General features: G+C 27.3%; 1 protein-coding gene across 5 annotated transcripts in view; it reads left to right on the top strand.

Annotated features, from left to right (window-relative positions):
- Window positions 1-11,674, top strand: part of LOC123296455 (RNA-binding protein Musashi homolog Rbp6) — a 1,436,510-nt gene extending 1,424,836 nt beyond the window's left edge. For 2 of the 5 annotated variants that reach the window (XM_044877931.1, XM_044877935.1), the window contains 5 exons: window positions 8,468-8,533; window positions 9,907-10,169; window positions 10,309-10,359; window positions 10,765-10,832; window positions 11,465-11,674. In XM_044877931.1, the coding sequence (XP_044733866.1) occupies window positions 8,468-8,533; window positions 9,907-10,169; window positions 10,309-10,359; window positions 10,765-10,806 (422 nt within the window). In that variant the 3' untranslated portion in view covers window positions 10,807-10,832; window positions 11,465-11,674. The remainder of the gene's footprint in view (window positions 1-8,467; window positions 8,534-9,906; window positions 10,170-10,308; window positions 10,360-10,764; window positions 10,833-11,464) is intronic. The other 3 variants (XM_044877933.1, XM_044877932.1, XM_044877934.1) reach the window with 3 other exon arrangements.
- The last annotated feature ends 10,292 nt before the right edge of the window (window positions 11,675-21,966 follow it).

Raw genomic sequence — 21,966 nt, 5'->3', positions numbered from 1 at the left:
AATTTTAAAACCTGGAAAATATGGGCCAGAAACGTATACTCGGGGGCTTTTGGAGTCTCTGATCACTATTCCGAAATCAGAATTTCGATATAATCTCCCCCTCTTGGGGTAATTTACTTCGCTGGTCCAAAATTGCAATATTCTGTAAATATTCAACATAATGGATCAAAAAAATATACTCTGGGGTTTTTGGCGTCACGATTCCGAAGTTAAAATGAAATTGTACTCCTCTCTTCTGGGGTTATTCGCCCCCGCTAGTCAAAACAGCAGGATTCTGTAAATATTCTACAAAATGGGCCTTAAGAGTATTCACGGAGGTTTTTGGGGTCACTGATCGTGATTCCGGAGCTAGAATGGGGATATACTCCCTTCCTTCTTTTTCACCCTTCGTTGATCAAACACAGCAATTTTCTGTAAATATTCAATTTGGACCAGCGGGGTGAATTATCCCAGGAAAGAAGGGGGGAATAAAATGAAATTCTGACTTCAGAATAGTGATAAGCGATCCCGAAAACCCCCAAATTAACCTTTCTTCCCCATTTTGTTGCATATTTTCAAGGCTTTGAAATTTTCAAAAATCACCTCAAAAGTGAATTATAATAATGGGCTTTTTTAGCCCATAGCAATGGCCAAACTTTCTAGCGGCAAGAAGTTAGATGTTGATTATGAAAAATGGACCTTCCTGAACATTTAAAAAAAAAAAAAACTGGCCCAAAAGGTTGAGGTACAGACAAATTTTTCATTTTAGCTTTTTTTGATCTAAAATGATTCGTCTATAAACATAATTTTCTTGTAATATTAAGTTTGATTTTCCTTCATTAGCCAAATAAGTCCTCAATTTTATTTAATTGCAAAAATTTGGAACTTTACATTCGAACAAACAAAAAAATATTTAAGTTATATTTGGAATAAAAAATTTAATGACATTATAAATTTGGGACTTAGTTGTCAATAAAAATAAAAAATAAAGTCATCTTGACTCATCCAAAAGTAATTAGACTGATGATAAATATTATTGTAAACATACAGGCGTTGCGTTGTTTGCTGGTCCTGGGGGTCTGGGGGGACCAATATCAGTGCGAGTAGCCGCACCAACCGGTGGTGGTGGACGCCTTCCATGAGTCCCAATGCCTATCCTGTCGTCACCTTGTATGTATTCAAAACAAACAAACAAAATACAATAAATCACAAAAATATCAATAGTTAAATTCATTTTTGTTTTTTTACATTACAGTAATATTTTTGTTATTTATTTTGGGTAGTTCTTAGCAGCATTTAATAATTTTTTTAACATATTTGCCGTACTGCCTAGAAATTTAAAGTAAATTAATAACCATAGAATTATATTATTATACTTCTTGAAACTTCTTTTTAGTAGTAATTTTAGAATCGGGGATGGGTCAGATGACTTCATTATTTATCATATTTACTGTACGATAACTTCTGCGTAGTTAATTTGCTAAGTAATATTTGCAATGCATGTTTTGGTATGTTAGATTAACCATTCAGAAAGTACTTTTTGTGTTTTCGCCATTCACTAACATACAAACATTTTTTGGGTCATATTTAAACTAAGATTGTTTTCTAAATCTAATGAAATTTTAAACAAATGAAAGTCTTAGTTTAAAAAAGTTATCGTACGGTAAAATATATCTTTCTTCCTTCATCCAAGCGACTTTAAATTTTGTACGAAAAACGAAAATAAATTTAAAGTCACTTTACTGCCTTCATTTTTGGGTGAAAAGTAGTTTGGTTTAGTTTTTTTTTATTCAATTTAACAAAAAAAAATTAATGAAAATAAATTAAAGTGTTACCGTGTGCCAAGAGTACCAGAAAAAATTTGAACTTTATTTAAATGTGAAAAATAGTGTCGTATGTATTTGGAACTCAAGCTTCAACTAATTATCTACGGCGAGTAATCTAAATATTATAACGTCTTTAGAAACAAGTTACTAACTTTTTTGATAATCGTTTAATTAAATTTAGTGAATAATTAGCCTTAAATACTTTTTACAAAAGTTTTTATTTTTTTAGAATAGATTTTTTTGTTGGTTTTACTGTTTTTCGATAGCTCATTAATAATAGCTAATGAGTTATTTGGTTTTATTTTTATCTACCAAAAAAAAATTAACTAGAGTTAGGAAGGTGTACCTAGTTAGTCGCGACATCGAAAATATTGTAATTTTTTCGTTTTTTTTTTTATTAGAGATAGAAATTTGTTTTTTTATTTTGCGTTTTCTTAAACTAACATTGTGAAATTAGAGCAGAAATATAATATAGCAATGAAATTTTTATTAAACTTGATAAAAGTTAAGCTCTTCAAAAAATTATTAAGTTTTTCATGTTTTGGAAAATTCGAAAAATTAAATCTCTTGTTATGGGACCAAAATTTAATAAAAATTTTATTAATAATCAGTGTTTTTTAACAATAAATTGTAATAATAAATTATAAATGTTTAAAAATATAAAACGTAGATTTAGTCTAATTTTGAGAAAATGAATTATTTTAAAAATTCTTCCAACAAAAATGATACAAATTTTCACTTCTGAGAATTTTTAAAATATTCCTAGAATTTTGAAAAGTTGTAGGTAGCAATAAAATATTATAAAGACTAAAAAACAATAAAATAAATTCAGGGAAAAATTGATTTTAGATCACATCTCCCTAAAAAAATTTAATGTTTTTACAACGAAAATTAATTTATAAATATAATTGTAAGACCATAAAAATATCAAGAATTATGTATTAGATAATTTAGTGGATATATTTTTTGATAATTTTTCCAGAATAGTTTTTAGATATTTTTGAGTGTGTGTGTTTTTTAATATGTGCGAGTGAATATATATAGATTTTTTACGTACATAACCAATTTAATTAATTGTGGTTTTTCTAACTATTTCGTAGTTAGTTGGGCTAATTTTTTTGTTTATATTAAATTTTTTAAATAATGTTTGTGTTTATATTTTCGAGTAAGAACGAATAACCCGATATTCCGTATGAACGAACACAATGTAAATTTAGCAACTCCATGTGTAGCACCTACTTTATCTGGAAGCAAACAAAAGATAATATATGTATCGGGTTGCTAAATTTACTGAGTGTTCGTTCCTTTTCTTTTTAAATTTTCAAGCCTCGATAAATATTTTTTTTTAATATAAACACAAGCAAAATTATAAAAATACAAACATCACTAGATTAGTAATTTTTTTTAGATTAGCGCTTAGCTTTTAGTAGATATTTCGGATAAAATAATTTAAAAAATTAATAATCATATAATAATTCAATTTATTTTATATTTATCCATTATCACGTGTTCAAATTTTGCTCACATGCATATTATTAATTAATTAATATTGCAATAAATCCTTTTAATAATAACAATTTATTATATATTGGGGTTTGAACCAATCCAGATATCTGCTGTATTTGCATATGTGATGATTTCTGATGCGTGTAATATGATGATGTGTTAGTTATTATAACAAAATTCATATAATATTTTGTGAAATTATTTTAATATACATTGCACATTCTCATTAAATTATAAACGAATGATTGGAAATTGATAATCAAATATTATTATTTCTAAAATGTTTCATAATAATCAAAATCAAATAGTTGGTATAATTTCTACTAATGATCCATATTCATAATGTTATTTTGATAATTGATAATTGATGTCAAATTTTATTTTTAATATCTATAAAAAAATAATTGTAGGGATATTCAATTTTTATTGCTTTTTTATCATTAATGAATGTTGCCATTTAATTATTGAAGAAGTCATTTTGAAAAATTCAAAAACATGTGTGCATATATATATCAGTACCAAAATTGTACAGTTTTTATTTCAAATCACAACTTATCTTGTTTTTGTAAGCCATATGATCTAGATAATATAATGATAGCAAATAACACTAACGACCGGTTCATTTTAAGAGATTATAGTGAAGAACTATTTAATAGTGAGCGGCCACCATATTGCTCTTGAGTTTGCTGCTTGCAACCAATCACACCCTCAAGTCACATACACTGTTAGAAATCTAAAATCCAACAACTAAATTCTTACTTCACGAATAGAAAAGTGAAGTTGGTTTATAAAAACCTTTACTAGCATGCAAGATATGAGCTTTTTAAATTCTTAATTAAACAAAGAGTCCCACTAGTGACGTCATACGTGGATATCGCCATAGAGATTACATATAAAACTTTTGATTAGCTAAAAGAAGATGGGCAACCTTTGAATGGGATCATTGATTGCTTACAACTTCTTCGTCTTCTAATCAGGTTTAATTTCACTTTCGAATTTTGTCATGGTATCAAGTCTAGCATTGCTGAAACGACATATCGTTTAACGCAGCTTAATTTATATGCATCAAACAGTAGAAAATGAAGAAAGCATACACGTTTATTTGAAATATCAAAATGACATCTTGAATAAATCAGCTGTTTTTCATAATCGAACTAAATCAATCAATCCGAAATCTATCCATTCTTTTTAAATATACCTACATCGCAATACCAAACGATATCACATAAGTTTAATTCATAAATAAATTTTTTGAATTCATCGGCAAAAGGATTTTGATATTATAATACGGCGTTTCTTAATTTTATAGGACCAAAAATAATCTTAAAATTCTGTACAAAGAAGTGCAAAATCTTTATAATTTCGTCAAGTTTGTTCGTTATTTGGTTCAATTCCAACAAAATTAAGATTGAAAAAGAGGTCAAATGAACTGGTCAAATTAATAAAAATTCTGAAATTATTCAATAAGAGTTTTATCTCGTCTTTATGCAACTGAAGCCAAGAAATTACTATAGATTTTTATGGCAGAGTTTTATAAGATTATGTATAAAATGCTTTTGGAGTAGCCGGACTGTCATAAAATATTGGGACGCTATAAAATATTGAAATTCATCCCTCGCCAATCCGAGTATTTTTAAAAAAATTTATTCTTTGACCTTTGCCAACTTCAATAAACAACTTATTTTTTTCTGAAAGTCTACGAATAAATCTAGCCGTAACCAGAAAACATCGAGACAAATTTTCATATTTTAATAATATATGCAGAAATAAAATTTTTATTCTACTAAAATTCAAAATAATCATCCGTAAAAAAGGTGGAATATCTTATTAGGACCAAAAGAAAGAAAAAAAACAAAATTATTATTTATATATTAAAGTCTGTCGAAGAATTTTGATGGATGAGAATGAACAGTAGATCAGTTTCAAATCAGTTTTTATATATTCTAACGCCGTTTTTTTATGTTATACGTTCCACATCGCTTTATAAATGATTGTGTAACCACAAAAGTGCCAACTCACGTTATCCTTCTCAATCATTCATCAAATTAATATGATATATACCTACCTCTACGTGTATTATTATAATATACAAGCGTAGTGACGTCACGTTTCTGTTTAGCAATTTACATCACATATAATAATAATAATACAAAAAACTGATTAAAAAACTTTTTACCACATCAACGAACACAAACACTTTTTTTTTCTAATTTTTAATTCTATTTTTGTTTGCTCTTAATATAGAAATTAGTGTTGGATTAAGCAAATTTGATTCAGAAATTGCTTCATTTGATTGCATTCATCGAAATTATCAGCGATAATTCTTTTTTGCTGTCGTGTTTAATGGTTACTTGGTAAAATAGCTAGTACCGAAGTAACTTATCGCAAGTAACTATTTGGAAATAAATTAGGCAATATATTGTAAACCTAGATTAGTGTTTGTCGTCAGAAGTCAATTTTGAGTTCCCAGGTGATAAAAAATAGAAACTGTCTAAGTCAATTTAAATACGCTTATTTTTTACATAGTGGCGCATCACAAAACTGTTATTTTCTGCCACTGGATGTCCCTGCGCATTAAGTTTCAAATAAGTTTTAAATGATCATCTTGCTCATGTGCAAATTGTGTTTATTACCAACTTAAATGCTAAAAAAAGAAAAAGTGTGCTATAATAACTTTTCATGATGAATTAGAAGATAATTTAAGTACACGAAAGCGAGTTGTCATAAATAGCTTTTGTTTTAACCATCATAAAGAACTAAAATTAATCTTTTTATGGCAAATTTAAGAATCTACAATCAATAAGATAGAAATGGATAAAAAACTAAAATACTAAAAGGAATCAATTAATTTAGATGAGTTGGAACAAATGAATTAATTCCTTAAAAAGATGGATGGAACAATTTATCATACAAAATAATGTTTTCATTTTTTGTTTTATTAAAAAGTGGATTCGTTTGATTAATTTAATCAAATGAATTGATTCCTGAAACAGAACTGCTCAATCTAACTCTAACTGAAATAATATCTTTGGCTTCATAGTGTTGATTTTAGGATCATTGTTTAATTTAAATATAAGGGCGGCTGCATATTTATACTTCTTGGATACGAAATTGTGAATACAATCAGAAATTATCGTTTTTATGCCGGTAATATTTTTTCTGAAACCTGATTTTATTCATAGTTCCGTCTCCGGTGTTAGATCCATAATATTCAAGATTGATAAAAGTTTGTTCATAAAATTATCATTAAACAAACTTGAATCTTGAGAGGAGACATTGATTTATGAACAAGGAATATAATTGGTATTAAAATGGAAGTTGCCAAATTGTTAAGTAGAAATAAATGCTGCTAAAGATTTTGGCAAAACAAAAAAGAAGACATTTGCTTTTTCTATGTAGTTCTTTTTTTTAATATTCATAATATTTAATTATTAATTGTAGTTGGAATAACAATTTGGCTTTTCCTTAATTAGGGATCCCCACGGGCTTCAGTTTCATCCCTACTAATCCCAACCCTGCTGATAACCAGGAGAATTCTGGATGCGCACACCAGGTGCCGCCCCCTACAACACAGCTACGACATTTTCATCCTTCCTTACAAACCAGTGTCTCCTCGTATTCGGATACTACGTCTCATCATTGATTATGTATGTATCGTAGTTGAAAACAACCCCCTCTTTATAAAGTAGTGTTTTCCTACCACCTTTTTTTTATTTCATTTATTACCACCTAGATTTTCATTTACATTGTTCACACACTTAATCGGAAATTAACATGAATGCAACAATGATAGAAAATCAAAATTACTAGTCGTAATTTTAACAGCATGCATTTACTTGCAATTTAGGGAAATCAAATTAGATTTCAACACTTTTTCGTAGACTCAAGCTAACTGCTTATAATTGTTTGTAAGTTTACTTGATCTGAGTTTTTTGGCGAAAATTCTTTCAATGTCCAGAGTTAACCAACGAAACGTGAGTATATTTTGGCATTGAAAGTATTAAACTGCTTTAAAATTGGGTGCAAGTAGATTTCTAATCGAATTTAAGTGGCTTAAGCTTCAATCGTCCTTAAAAGGCGAGTTCACACTATAAAGCCCATACACTAAATGTTATTCTGTTCATAAATTTACTAAATATGACTGCTATACATTTTTTCTGAATCCATTTGAAGCTAATTTTATTTAAAAATTACGTAAATTCTGATTTGTCGTCGATAGAATTGACGATGTGAATGAGCTGCAACACCAGAGCTTGAACTATAAAGTATTCTTCTTGATCTTGCAGACGCCAAATTTTTGGTCTTTAATATTTTACTCTCGCATTTCAATCCGGTTAACATCGGCAAAAGTACAGCAGCTTTGAAAATATATATTAACCATGAGAATGATATTTAATGCAGTGAAAACTTGCCCAAAATGCACCGAATAATCCCAATCAAAAGACATATTGATCGTTGAAAACTGAACAGTATTAAATTTGTTTGAATTATTTGTGTTTATTCAAAATTTTAGGCAAAAGTTTAAAAACTTCAAAACCCTGGAACGTTGTTTACTAATTGGCTTAAATGAATATTGTCATATCGTTTTATTTTTCAATAGCGATAAGGAAAAATTAAGTATATTCGATAAAAACTTATATAATCGAAACTTTGATATATAATTAATAATAAGTCTTACACACCCCTTCACGTTTTCAAAGTCAACCACCCTTGCTCTATCACCCATTATTTCTCACATAATAATTTTCTTTCTTTCACAATCATAAATTCATAATATCTTACACGCATATATAAAACAATATTGGTTACATATCACTAACACCTCCCCCGCCCACCCCCGCCCCAAATAACAAACATATAATATAATAAAACAATAAATAAATTGAAACAACAAGTAAATGCAAGTGAGCAAAAAACACAAGAGAACACGTGGATTGTGGAGAGAGATTGGCACGTGTATTATTTATTATTGTATAATGAAGAATAATAAAATATGTAATACACGTGTCTCTTTCTCTCGTTTTGAAATTGAAAACATAATAAAATTTATTTATGTATAATTTTTTGTTTTTGTCTTTATTTTTGTTTTTCTTTTTATTCTTACAAAATTTTAATTATTTGTTTTATAAAATGCTTATTTTTCTGTATGTTTCTAGTGGACTTAACCAATGGTCAACTCACACCAAACAATAATACACCATTATTGACCCAAGCTTTATCAGGTAAAACTACTGACAGTTTTTTTGTAAAATGGTGGAGTTTGGATTACTTCTACAATTTTTTACCCGCGGTTTTGATGATTTTAGTAAAAGAATAAATAATGCAACTAATTGTTTTAAGACACAGGCAGGCAGACGGACAGACACACATAGCAGTCAAAATAATAACCCCGTTTTTTTTGGTTTGGAGGTTAGAAATTAATTATAAATGTACCTCCATTTCACAAACGCCTATACACGGCGAATTACATGACAGTACACCATGAAAATAAAATAGAATAACAAAAAAAAAATTCGTAGCCCAGGAGCCACGGTGGCTAAGTGAATCCCTCAGACTATTATAATTCCCTCAGAATATTATTGCATTTTTAATTTTTCAAGAAGTCTTATTTCGCAAACTAAGCATCTAGAGGAAAAATCACAAGAGTGCTTTTTTGCTTTAAACTTATCAAGAAATACAAAAATATTTTTATTTTGACAAAATTCAAAATTTCGTACTTTGCGCAAATTTATCAGCTTAAACCTTAAATTTTGAAAATAGAGGAATTCCAAACTCATCATGTTACAATCTCACATTTATTTTAATATCAAGCACATCCTAATTTTTTTCCTTTTGTAGTTAGTCACAAATGTATCCACAATCAAATAAGTAACAGGTCCTATGCATACTGAAGGAATCCTTGATCTGCATGCACGTACACTTTATTTCCTTTCCACCAATTTCTAGAACATAAATTGCTCCAAAAGTGGTATCGTAAAACGTTAACTTAACATTACAACGGGAATAATTAGTTGTTGAGCTTCGGGCTTGGTTACACTGATAAAAACACCCGTTATTACAGGTTGATGTTAAAAATGATTCATCAGGTTTTGAATAATGCCCCCTTTCTTGTCATTTCCAAGTGACAAGATGGTAGTTTTAGAATAGAAAGTATTTTGAGTGTAATAATATGAGAAAACTAAATCATCAAAGCATTGCAAAGTGAATTCAAGAACAACCGCAGATTGCATTTGTAAATGGTAAAGCTTATTAATAATAGCTCAATTTTTTTAACTACATATTCTAATCCGAAGTTTTTTCTGGTAAAAAAGTGAACTGAACTATCAATCCAACCACAGAATTCTTTGGATGATAGTACACCTGCACTATATTACACAATATACTTTCGGCTGATTAGCCTCGATTTTTCAAACTATCACTTTGCCAGCTGGTGAAGATAATATATCGGGCGTTGGTTATTGGGATGCTTCAAAACCTGCTGAATTATTTTAATCTATCTTATCGATAATCATTGATTTTGTAATTGTACCGCCGCGGAGAAGTTAATACCTTCAATGAAATATAAAAGATATTAAAATCTTGTTGTTTCTTTCAGTGATGAACAATTACCAAGCTGCAGCGGCGGCCGCACAAGGATTTGGTCCACCTACATCACCACATACAGCGGCAGCCGCAGCAGCGGCAGCATCAACACGTGCAGGAGCCTCATTTCCACCGGCAAATTCCCCAGGACCCACAATTGATATGTACAGCTCGAGTGCTGGTGATAGCGTTGCTGGATACGTTCAAGCCGCCAGTCCACAGCCCTCAGGCTTCCCGGCTATTGCTGTTAGTCGAGCACCACTTAACTACAGTCCAGTATGTTGACATTTTTATTCACAACTTTTAAGTTTTTTGCATAAAAAAAATTTTAATTTTATAAAATGACCAAATAAATTTAAGTTTAATTTAAAATTTCAACCTTTCACGTATCTGTTAATTTTTTTTTTCAAAATAGTTTCATGAATCTGATGGGGAGCAACAACATTATTTTTTCAAAGTTACAAATGTAAGCAATTGATGAATATTATCGAATAAAATTATTAGGAAAAGTGCAAGATTGAAAAATTTACTTAAAATATATAATTTAAACTTTCAAATTTAATTTTTAATTTATTATTATCTTAGAAAAAATTTGAATTTTTTATTAGAATCGAATTGTTCGTTCATTCGATATTGTTAATGTTTGTGGTTCAATTCCTCACAACGCACAATATTTTAAAAAATCACAAATTTTGGATAATATTAAATTAGAATATAGGCTTTTTTTTCAAACTTTCCTTTTTCATTAAATAAGTTTCAAAATATTTTATATTAAAATTAGTTCTTCTTTGAAATTTCTCATCTTTTATAATTAATTTTTTTTTTATATTGATTGTTTGAATAAACGAATTTTCTTCTTTTATTTTTAAAGGGGCCTTTGATACCAGCAGCATTTACAAATGGTTACCATTGAAGAGAGACCTGCTTAGTTTAGTTAAGGTATGTGTTATTTCCTCTATCAACCCTGTCTTTCATTTTCGGATTCCTAATGTCCCTGCGTTGTTAAGGATGTACGAGCACCAAGGCAATTTTAATTAAGAAACTTGATTTTTGCCCAATTATTAAAATAAATAAATGACTTTAAAGTAGGCATATTTAACATTTGTTTTCTAGTAAAACGTTAAATGGGTATGTTTTCATAGATTTCTTGGTTAAGTTGGTTAAGGCGTAACCAATTCCGTCTTCAAACCAATGGGTTCGATACCCGCCGTCGCAACAAAATTAATTTAATTAATAGTTGTGATGGGCTGGTGTAGTGCATGGTATATGCATGAAGGAGATGCACTCAGCCTCTGTAATTGAGGAGCTGATAAATGAAATTATCAGTGGAAAGGTGGTAAAACACATATGGTATCACAATGGGCTCTATAGTCTAAGTGTGTCCTTTGTGGTCAGCCAATATAACCTAACCTAACCTAACCTATTGAAAACAAAGAAAACCCGTTATTCTTCATAAAGCCCCCCTTCGTTTTGTTGAAAATTAATATTCCAGTTTCCATGCATTTTTTGTATAACAGCCAAACTATTAACTGTTTATGAATAAATAAAAAGACTCGTTTCCATTTTTTCAGGTGTGGAATTAACAGCGACAACGTGGATGATTGGACTTATACGTTCCAGACTACATAATGAATACTTTATGCACCAATAAACGGATTTGTGATACAATGAATCGTGGTTGTGTTTTCAAATTATTATAGCACATGCCGCCACCAGCCAACCGTCGCTAATAACCTACAAAAAAAAAAAAAAGTTGTCACTGTTTCCCCAACAATCATTATCACCATACCACACCAAAACAAATGCAAATCTACCCAAAAAAAATAACAACACAAGTTATATAAAAAATTGTCACGTGATTCAAATTGCTGATAATATTTCACGTAATAAAAAAAATTATAAATGTATCTATACTGTATGTAATATAAGATTAAAAAATATTAAGATAGCAATTAATAAATAAATAAAAAAATAAATAAATATTATTACACTTATAATTACAATTATTAAATAATTAATAATAATAATAATAAATAATAAAATAATAATAATTAATTATACTATTTGTTGTACAGACAGACATCACACTACAATCAAATTATTAAAATTAAAATAAAAAATAAATTTTTTTTAAAACTAATAGAATTAGTTTATCGAATTTTTTCTATTAGTTGGAAAAATAATGTTCGTTTGTAGTGGAAAAAAAATATATTTGTTGTTTAAAAAAAAAAAAATATTAAGGTTTTGAAAATGATCCAAATTTTCTATACAAAAAAATTATCTAATTTAATTTATTTTTTTCCAAATATAGGTCCATATTATTTTAAAAAATAGGTACATCATTCAGGGTGCCTTCATTTTTACGAAATAGATTATTAGTTGTGAGAATAATAATTTATTAAAGAAAAAGTATTATTAATTTTAATATTTAATTTTATGGACCAATTAATTACTTATATCTAAATTTGTATAAATTTTTCAATGCATGGAATTTTTGGATACATTTTTTTATAAAAAAATTATATTATATATTATATATATATACATTAAAAAAAAAATTATTTTTTGTCTTTTTTCTTTTGGTGCATAGTATTTAAATATTGTTTTCTCTTTTTGTTTAATTTATTTTACGTTTTGAATGTACAGAAAAAAAATTAAGTAATTCATTTGTAATTTTTAAAGTTTTTATGTTCAAAAAAAAAGAAAAAATGTACAGAAAAAATTAAAAATAAACTATTGTAATAAGTAAATTAATAATGTTGTTTTATGAGAAAATAAATTAAAATGATGACAACGCATGCGCATATCACATATAAGCCAAATAATGCATGCGCAGTGTGACGATGTGTATGCGTCTCTCATAAATGTTAAAATTAACATTATTTCTAACTCTCTCTCTCTCTCTCAAACAAAAAAAAAATCAAACATTGTAGCTTTTTAGTGTATGCAGCTTAATAAAAATTACAAAAAAACAAAAAATTACAAAAAAACAACACATACAGTTGATCAAAAAACTATGGTAGATTTCAAAGTAAAAATTTTAAAAATCTTCATTGTTTAGCATAACACAGATAATAAAATATAAATACTAATTATTAAATTAAACAAATCAATTAAATTATTATAATTACAATTTAATATTTAATATATTATATATCAATGTTTCCTGTTACTATGTGAATAAAACAAAAAATAATTCTATGACAAAATGGCGTTAATAGAAGTGTAGAAATATTTTAAAAAATAATTAATATATTTGAAGCCTATTTCAAAAATAACAATAATTTATTTGTTTGTATTTTTCTCTCTCTAATCCCTCCCAAAATATTGTTTATGTTTTTATGTTGCATACATTTTTGCTTATTTTTAAAGATATTTCCCCTCTCTTATTCCTTCCCAAAAAAAAAAACATTTACCAAATACTTAATTATATTAAATATGTAAAAAAAATATGTATTCAAAAAATAAATTTATTATGTGTATATGATTTTTATAAATACAGGGTTTAATTTAATATAAAAATGTATCAATTTAATTTTAAACTGTGAGAAAACACAAATAATTTGAGTTTTTGTTTTATATTGTTGGTATTGAATCGAAAAAGGGTGCATTCATATTGGTTAATAAAATTTATTTCGTTTTAAGTCATCATAGCCTTAAAATCATTAAATTACTTATAACTAGATCTTTTTGGGAGATTTAAGGATTTTAATTTTATTTTAGAATATTTTTTACTATTCAAAAATAATTTTCAATTTTAAAAGTTTAACTTCTGGATAAAATTCTCAATGTAATATACACGTTTCGTGACCATTTTATTGCCATCTTCAGGATTTTACCAATAATATAAATATAAAAAAATCTGAATATATTAATCCTATCCTTACCTATAAAATATACTTCTTAATAAAATTTAAAAAATAAAAAACTTCTTTTAAACGCCATTTATTTGTGTTTTTAACGAGATATTATTATTAAGTAAGGAATATTATGATAAACATGGTACGTTATTATTAGTAATTAATTATTAATTAAAAAGAATAATTTCAATTGTTTTTATGTTATAAGTTTTTCGCCTTTTGGCTTGTTATTAATTAATTAATTAATGATTATATATGATTGTTGACAGACTGAATGCAAAATACTGCTTATTATTATCCTCAGTACAAAAGAAAATGATTAAAAAAGATAAGTTCGTGTGTATAGGAAAGAAAATTTTATGTTTCTGATAATATGCAGTGATTTTTTTTTAATAGAAAAAAGACCACGTGTTGCCGTTTATCATCCACACGCGTAAATAAATAATTTAGATAGAGAAACGATCAAATTGATTTTTTGCGAAATCAGTTTTTGTGACGGTAGATAGGGAATAATTTAACGTTTAAATTAATTTCATGTTAATTTCAAAAAATAATTCAATTTACGTTCCAAGTTATTATTTCTCAAAATTACGACTTACTCCACAATGCACCTTTATAAACACAATTTTTTAAATTTCATTTTCATTTAACTACAGAAGACAAATGATCTATAACGTTGTGCTCCCAAGCATGCGCAAATCAATAATGTGAGATTAATTTAACGCGAAATAAAGTAAAAATAAAAACGACGTGACCATATAATTAGTTTAACAGAGAAGAAAAATTTATAATTATGAATAAAAAAAATATTTAAAAAAATTTTTTAGGTATTAAAAAAAAAAACTTGTGTTTCTATGAAACCATTCAGATTTTTTAGGTATGTTTTTGTATTTAAACTGAGTCTCAACATTCGAGAGAAAACAAAATTATTCTTTGTACAAAAATAATACATGGTACTTTTCATGATATGTACTTCGCACGGATAACATATCATTCAAAGTACCTTGTACTTTCAACAAGCTACTCAAATTAACAGAAGCAAAAGGGATGTTTATTAGCCATAATAATAATTTTTTATACAAAATTTTTGCACAAATAATATCCAAAAAATAAATAAATATAATCTGTGCCCTATTTTCATTGTGTTCGTATGCAAAAGAAAAAAAACGAAAATAATAAATAAAAAAATAAAAAAATTATCCCTATGAATCAATTAGAAATTGGGTAGTTAGCGAAGAAATCTGACCAAAAAAAATAAAATAAACAAAGTATCAAAAAAAATACCTAATAAATAAAAAATAATAAAAAAATAATAAAATAAATAAAAACAATGTCAATATACAAAATGTCAATATTGTATGAAAAACAGATATTATTAAATTACTTATTAATTTAGTTTATTATTATTAACTTTTTTGGTAAATTAAAAAAAAAAAAAACTTATGGAGGGTGTTATTTAGGAAAGCGAATTTTTTTTGACTTATTCTAACACAATTTGCTATGAATTTCTTCCAATTTCAAAAATATTACAATAACCGGTAATAAAACTATTAAATTAATTAACTAAACATTTGCTGAATATGTGGGAGTGATTTAAGTAGAAACTTGCAAGTGCGTTAATAACATGTTAGTTTTCAGCTTCCCGTATTAAAGAAGCAAATTTGAAGAAAGTATTAATGTCAACCTTTTAAACTCCCGTTTATTTTTGCCATGACACAGTGTAATATTTTTGTTTTTAATGAAATCCTTATGCAAGAAGTTACACAGTAAATTTTAAAGCAAGAAGCTAGCAATAGTTATTTACGATACAAGTGGGATAAAAGCATTACTAACGTACGCCTGCGAAATTTGCACGACGAGTGCGTAGCACGAGTTGGACTTTCACAGAAGAAGGTTAATAATGCGTTATCACACGTTTATCGTACAAAACTTTATCTACGCCTCTAAAATGTGAAAATTAACGGTAATTATTATTTAAAATTTGTCATAGCTTCTTGAGAAAAATAGAAAATTAAAAAAGTTACTAAAGTAACTGAATTCATTACAGCCATAGTGCGGGAATGAATTCATTATATCATTAGGGCGGTAATGAACTATTTTTGAGAAAAATACTTGTGAAAATACTTCTCACGGGCGCAGATAAAAGTAATAATAACATTTTATTGTTTACATCGAGCCATGGAACTTATTTCGATTGCTACAAACGAATGTTGTTTACAGCGGAAGGTTATTTTAACAAGGACCAACACTTGGTCATTATTAACTCGATATCTTTAACTCATATTTTGAACAACTCAAAGTTGAAATCAATGTATATAGCTTTTTCTTTTCGTAAAATATAAGATTCATGCGGATATTTTCCGAGACGTATCATTCTAGCTATCTATTTGGCGTTATTTTTGATTTATTTAGAATAGCACCAAAAATGAGCAATTATGACGTGTCTGAGATCTGAAAAAGGTATGTATTTCGTACATACCTTCATAATTTATCATCTGAACCACTACAATCTTCATGATTTGGAAAGCTCAGAAAGTTATGAATGATTAAATTTAATTCGAAATCAAAAAAATATTGTCCTCATGTTTCTTTTCGTAGCTTTAATCCATTTACACTGTGTCGGTTCACACTAATGGAAAATCACCCGTTAAGTCTTTCAATTGAGTTACAAAATCAATGATACAAATAAGTTATGGATGGTCAAAATAAACTTGTCTTTGTAAATAATAACCTCTATAAAAAATATATATCAATGTATGTCAATCCTAAGCAATACGATTAATTAAAAATGTAGTGTAATATACATGAATTTAAAAAAAAAAATCCAACATTGTATGTTGCTTTATATATATTTTGATATTGTGAAAATGTTAAAAAAATATAAAAATAGTATGCTTATAAAAAAAATAAAATACTGATAGGTCTAAATAAAAATTACTTGACAAAAAAAAATTTCTATGATTTGCCAAGAGTTGCGCAACAAACAACCCAAAAAAAAAAAATGTCTGCAATAAAAAATAATCTTTATATTAAGTAAGAACTTGGAATATAAACAAAAAATATGCACGTTTTTATATTTAAAAAAAAAATAAAGAATAGCTTCTAAATAAAATAAACCCAGGAATCTGAAAAATATGGTGTACGGCTCTTCTTTTTGTCCGTCATCATTTGCTTCAGATAAAATATTTTATATTTTGCTTTTCAATTATCAAATTATTAGCGTCTATATTGATGAAAATAAATTTTTAGTAGATTTCCCTTCAATTTTGTAGCACAAGATACACACTCAAAATAAAAATATTATTGAACATTTAAAAAAAATTAAATACACCACAATATTAATTAAACAAATAATTAAAAACACTGTGAAAAATATTTTTAATCTTTTATTACAAATTTATATTCAATTTTATCGATTAAAAGAAAAGTATCATATTTATCTATCCAAAAGTGATTTTCTTAATTTTTTTTTCTTTTTTTCTAATTGATTTCATTTAGTATTATGACGTCATTAATCTGTACTTAATAAGTCAAAATAAAAACTATTGAACTTAAAATTCTTAAGTTGTGTATAATTAGAAAACGGACACAAAAATTTCGAATTGTAAACGTTAAATTAAACATGACTTTTTTATAAAGATAAAGCTTGAATGTTATTTCATTCTCTATCATAACTTCTTGCATGTTTCAGTCCCAAGTAGAAATTTACGCTTTATCAGAAAGAGCATTTGGTGACAAGCGCACAGATATCTCACATCAACCTTAAACTTACTGCAGTATACTGGTTAATGATCAGGGGCATAGCTACTGCCATATCAGCTGTTTCAATGATACGGGGCACCCGGGCAATTTAGGCCCCCGGGCTAATTTTACGCAATGTATATTTGACCATGTAAACTCACAGCAGCATATTAATGCATCCCTATTTTATAATAATTGGTTACAAGAAAATACCATCGATACTTTATTGCAAAGTGAAATCAATAGTAAAATTACAGTTTGGAGAGATGTATATCTAATCATGATCCTATTGTAGAATAACTTATTTTAAAACCGAAGGGGATCCAAGGTCATCCTTTATTTGGGCCCCCAACTAATTTTGATACAAGGCCCCTCTAAGGTGAGCTACGCTACTGTTAAGGATGTAAGGGAGGAACAATCGGAGACAAAAGTACATAAAGTACAATAAAGCTAATTTTTCTTTTTATCCTAGATAACCGTTTAGTGAATTTGAATAACTTGATACTAAATTGATTCTCCAGAGCTCAAGATACTTATTATAAAATTTAGAAATTTCTGGTCGTTTTTTTTCCTTTGAATAAAAATAAATTTAATCTGTACGGTTAACGAATCTCCATAAGATTACGTGTAAAATTGGAGCTTTTTAAAATTGCAATAACTTTTTAGCGGTTAAGTGAATCGATTTGTAATATTCACAGGAGCTTTAGAATTGAATGAGGGATTTTTTTATTTTGTCTCGAAATTTTCATTTGTCTCGTAGCATTTTGACATGCCTCTCAAACATCCATAATGCGTTATTATTTTCTACTTTCGAATTTGATACAATCACGTTTTTACGACGCATTGCATATTTTTGAATTACGGAAAGTGTGAGATCCATTATATTTCATAAATGAAAGTAGCTACGGAGTAGATGAACTGTAAAAAAATCATTTCAAGATATTGGACTGTTCAAACTTTTACATAAAGCAAGATGAGTAATGGTGTAAGCGCGCAGACTACCTAATTAGGTTCTACAGATTCATAACGTCATTTTCAAAATAATTTATTTTTAGTATTTCTCATTTTTGTAATGATTTTACAATATTTTTTAACATGAAATAATAACACCAATTAATAAGAAAACCATATTTTTAAAATAAAAAGAAACGAAAAAAAAAACTCTCCATGATTTTTGAATATTGAGCAAATAAAAAAGAACAAAAACATCCAAAAGAAAATATTCTATAAAATATGTAATTAATATATTCATATTTGCAAATTATATATTATTAATATATAAATACGTAACATTAATGCAACGCAATGTTTAATTGTGATTTATGTAATCTGTTAATTAAAAAAATTCTATAACTGTTTTACTTAAAAAAAACAAAAAAAAAAAAAATTTGATGGATCGTCGTGGTATGTGTATAAAAAAACTAAATACTACAAAACAAAGAAAAAATAATTTACAAAACTATTGTGTGTTACTAGTGTTTTATATACGATGGATATCATAATAATTAATATTTGTTATAAAGTAAAAAATCAAGCAAACAAAAATTAATGAAATTAAATGTAATTTTAATAAGAAAATCAATTAATGCAAAAAGAAAACATTTTGAAAATAATATGGCACATTTATAATTTCATTCGCTTATTTTTAAAAATTCGCTTTCATCGTAAAAACAGATGTTTACTTTCGAAATTTATTCAGGGCTGTATTGAAACTTTTCTGGCACCGTTCCTGGGCAAAGTGAATAATGCCGATCCATTACCTAAATTTATCAGAAAATGAATAAAGTTTCGATATACAATTTTTAAATGAATAAAATGGCTCATTTATAGCAGAAAATTTATGGTAAATAGGCGTTGAAGTACATCTGATTCGATGCAAAGAATAGCTAAGCAGTTTAGTCTATTCTCACTCATTGTGGAAAGTTATTTTTAACTCTTTTAAACATGAAAACGTTCTGCGCTACAGTTTGTTACAGCTAATGTGATAAATATTCGATATGCTATTTCCCCGTGCGGAGGAAGTGTAAAGATCGTTCGTATGCATAAGTTTCAATAGATCGGTAGGTTAATTGCGTTCAATAATTTTTTCAGTACAACACGCGTAAAAGTGGAAAAATTCGTTGTCGAAAGTGGAAAAATTCGTTATCCAATGAAGACTTAAGGTCTGAGAAATCAACATTTCTTAGACGTTTATGTCACCTACGAATTTCTTTATTATACCAATTGCCAAATTCAGTGATAACCGAGAATTTTTCCTGACTCTTTTCACATGCATTTTCGCTAACACAGAAAACAATTTTTGACAACTCTGAAAATTTACCATCCTGGGCACTAGCCTCGCATGTCGATAGTATAAATCCAGCGCTGCGTTGAGACTACTCTCGAGGGGAATATATACCTAGAAACGCTAGAAAGTCTAGTCGCTAGAAACCGTAGGTGAGTTATATTTCGCTAAAACCAATTCCTTTATTTACCATCTGACGCTGTGCTCTTATTCGGTTCATCGATTAAGGAAAAAGATGCCACTTTTAGTTATCCGTTTTAACTCTCAAAGCTGTTACTTATGGCGCAAGAGATAAATAATATGATAAAGACCTTAATAAAAAAGTTAAGAAATAGAAAAAAAATAAGCAAATGAAATTTCTATGAAAACCTACAAACTATCTGATATCTTAAAAACAAAAAAAAAAAAAAAGTAACAAAAATTAAGCGCTTTTTGATTCGTATGCGTTTGCATGTCACCATTAAAAAAATTATGAAAATTATTATAAATTATAATAATAATTAATAAATACTATTTAAAAGAATAGCGGTCAATGTTTCATCATCATAAATTATATTCATCTTTCATAAACTGTAAATCACACAAAACACATGATAAATTAAAAACATTACTTTGATTTTGTTTAAAAAAAAAACCAAAATGTAGACACGCCATTTAAAAATTATGTTTTTTTTTAATCTTTTATTCGTTAGTTTTAGTCCGATAGGATTTTTTTTACGAACAGTGGAAGTTATAATTCGAATAGCATATACAAGTAATTAAATATCATTCTACAAAAATTTTGAAGATTATGATTGATTAATTTTAGTTTAATATTACGTTATGACACAAGACTTGTAACATCAATGTTTTCCAAAGTTCTACAACTATTCCCCAATTCAGTGCCAACAAAATTGGAGTGCACTTAAATGAAAATGGGAATTTGCAAAGGTCTATTTACTGTCTGTACTATTTAATGTCAATAATTCATATTTCTCATTACGCTATAAGGAAAAATTGCACAAATTTACTTTCGATAATGACGTCATCATTGGCCATTCCAATTTTAGTGTATTTTTTTGAAGTATTTCTTTATCTCGAACCTTGATAATTTCAAATTTTCTCACGCCAGACAAGGTAATAAATCATTTCTTTCACCTATGATTCGAGAAATTCAAATTCCGTCAAAATGATTTTCCAAACAAGCGATAAAGGTTCATATTATAGCTCTGTAGTTCGAATTTTGAGTCTCGAGACTGCATATTTATCCAATTATCGAATCTCTACTACTATTCAACTTCCAAGGTTTTTCTTGGAAGTGTAAAAAACTTTTTTCAGGCAAATGTTTAGAAAATTTAAAAAACAATCCAATTTGGATTCCTTGGAAATAAAATATAATCTCATTCACTTAATCGTCAATGAACTACTGATGTTAATTCTCATTTTGATTGCTAGATGGCGTGTTTCTTAGCTGGATTTTCCGGATTGTTCAATAAAAATTAAACTACATAGTTTTCAAAATTTAGAATGAATGAAATGTTAATTACTTGTTAGTTTCTTTAATATTAAAATATTATTAATTAATTTTAAATGTAAATCTTTTTCATAATTCAAAGTATATATTTTTTACATATGGTTGCATTTTAACGTTTTAAAACGTGATTTGAGGAAATTTTTTGTTATTGGTTTTATTTAGATCCTCAAATCTAAAAAAATTACAAACAAAATGAATCGTTTTAATGTATGTTGTTTATAAGAAAAAAATAAATAATAAAATAAATTTTTTTTATATTATTACTTTACCGAAAAAAATAAAATAAAAATTTTTATAAGATGGTACAAAGAAGTCACAAAACGCTAAAGTTTTGTAAAAATTTATAAGAAAATAAAACAAAAATAGAATAGATAACGTTATTTTTCCTATAATTTGTGTAATCTCTTCAGATCTTTCTTAGTTTGAGATAATTATCGTGTGCAGTACAAGAAAAAATTTAGTGATGGGCATTATGGTATGATTATTTCGAATCTACTCAAAAATTATAAATGCACAGATAATTATTTTAATAGGCGTAGGGACATCTTGGTACTAATAAATATTTTTATCTTCTAATTTTCTTAAATACTCTCTCTTAAATAATAAAAATAAATACACCATTTTAAATTTTCCGTCATAATAGTGTTAGTATTACATACATGAACATATCATACG

This window comes from Chrysoperla carnea, chromosome 3, assembly GCF_905475395.1.
Source record: "Chrysoperla carnea chromosome 3, inChrCarn1.1, whole genome shotgun sequence".
In the NCBI taxonomy this organism is placed as follows: Eukaryota; Metazoa; Arthropoda; class Insecta; order Neuroptera; family Chrysopidae; genus Chrysoperla; species Chrysoperla carnea.
This window is presented reverse-complemented; position numbering and strand designations above follow the sequence as displayed.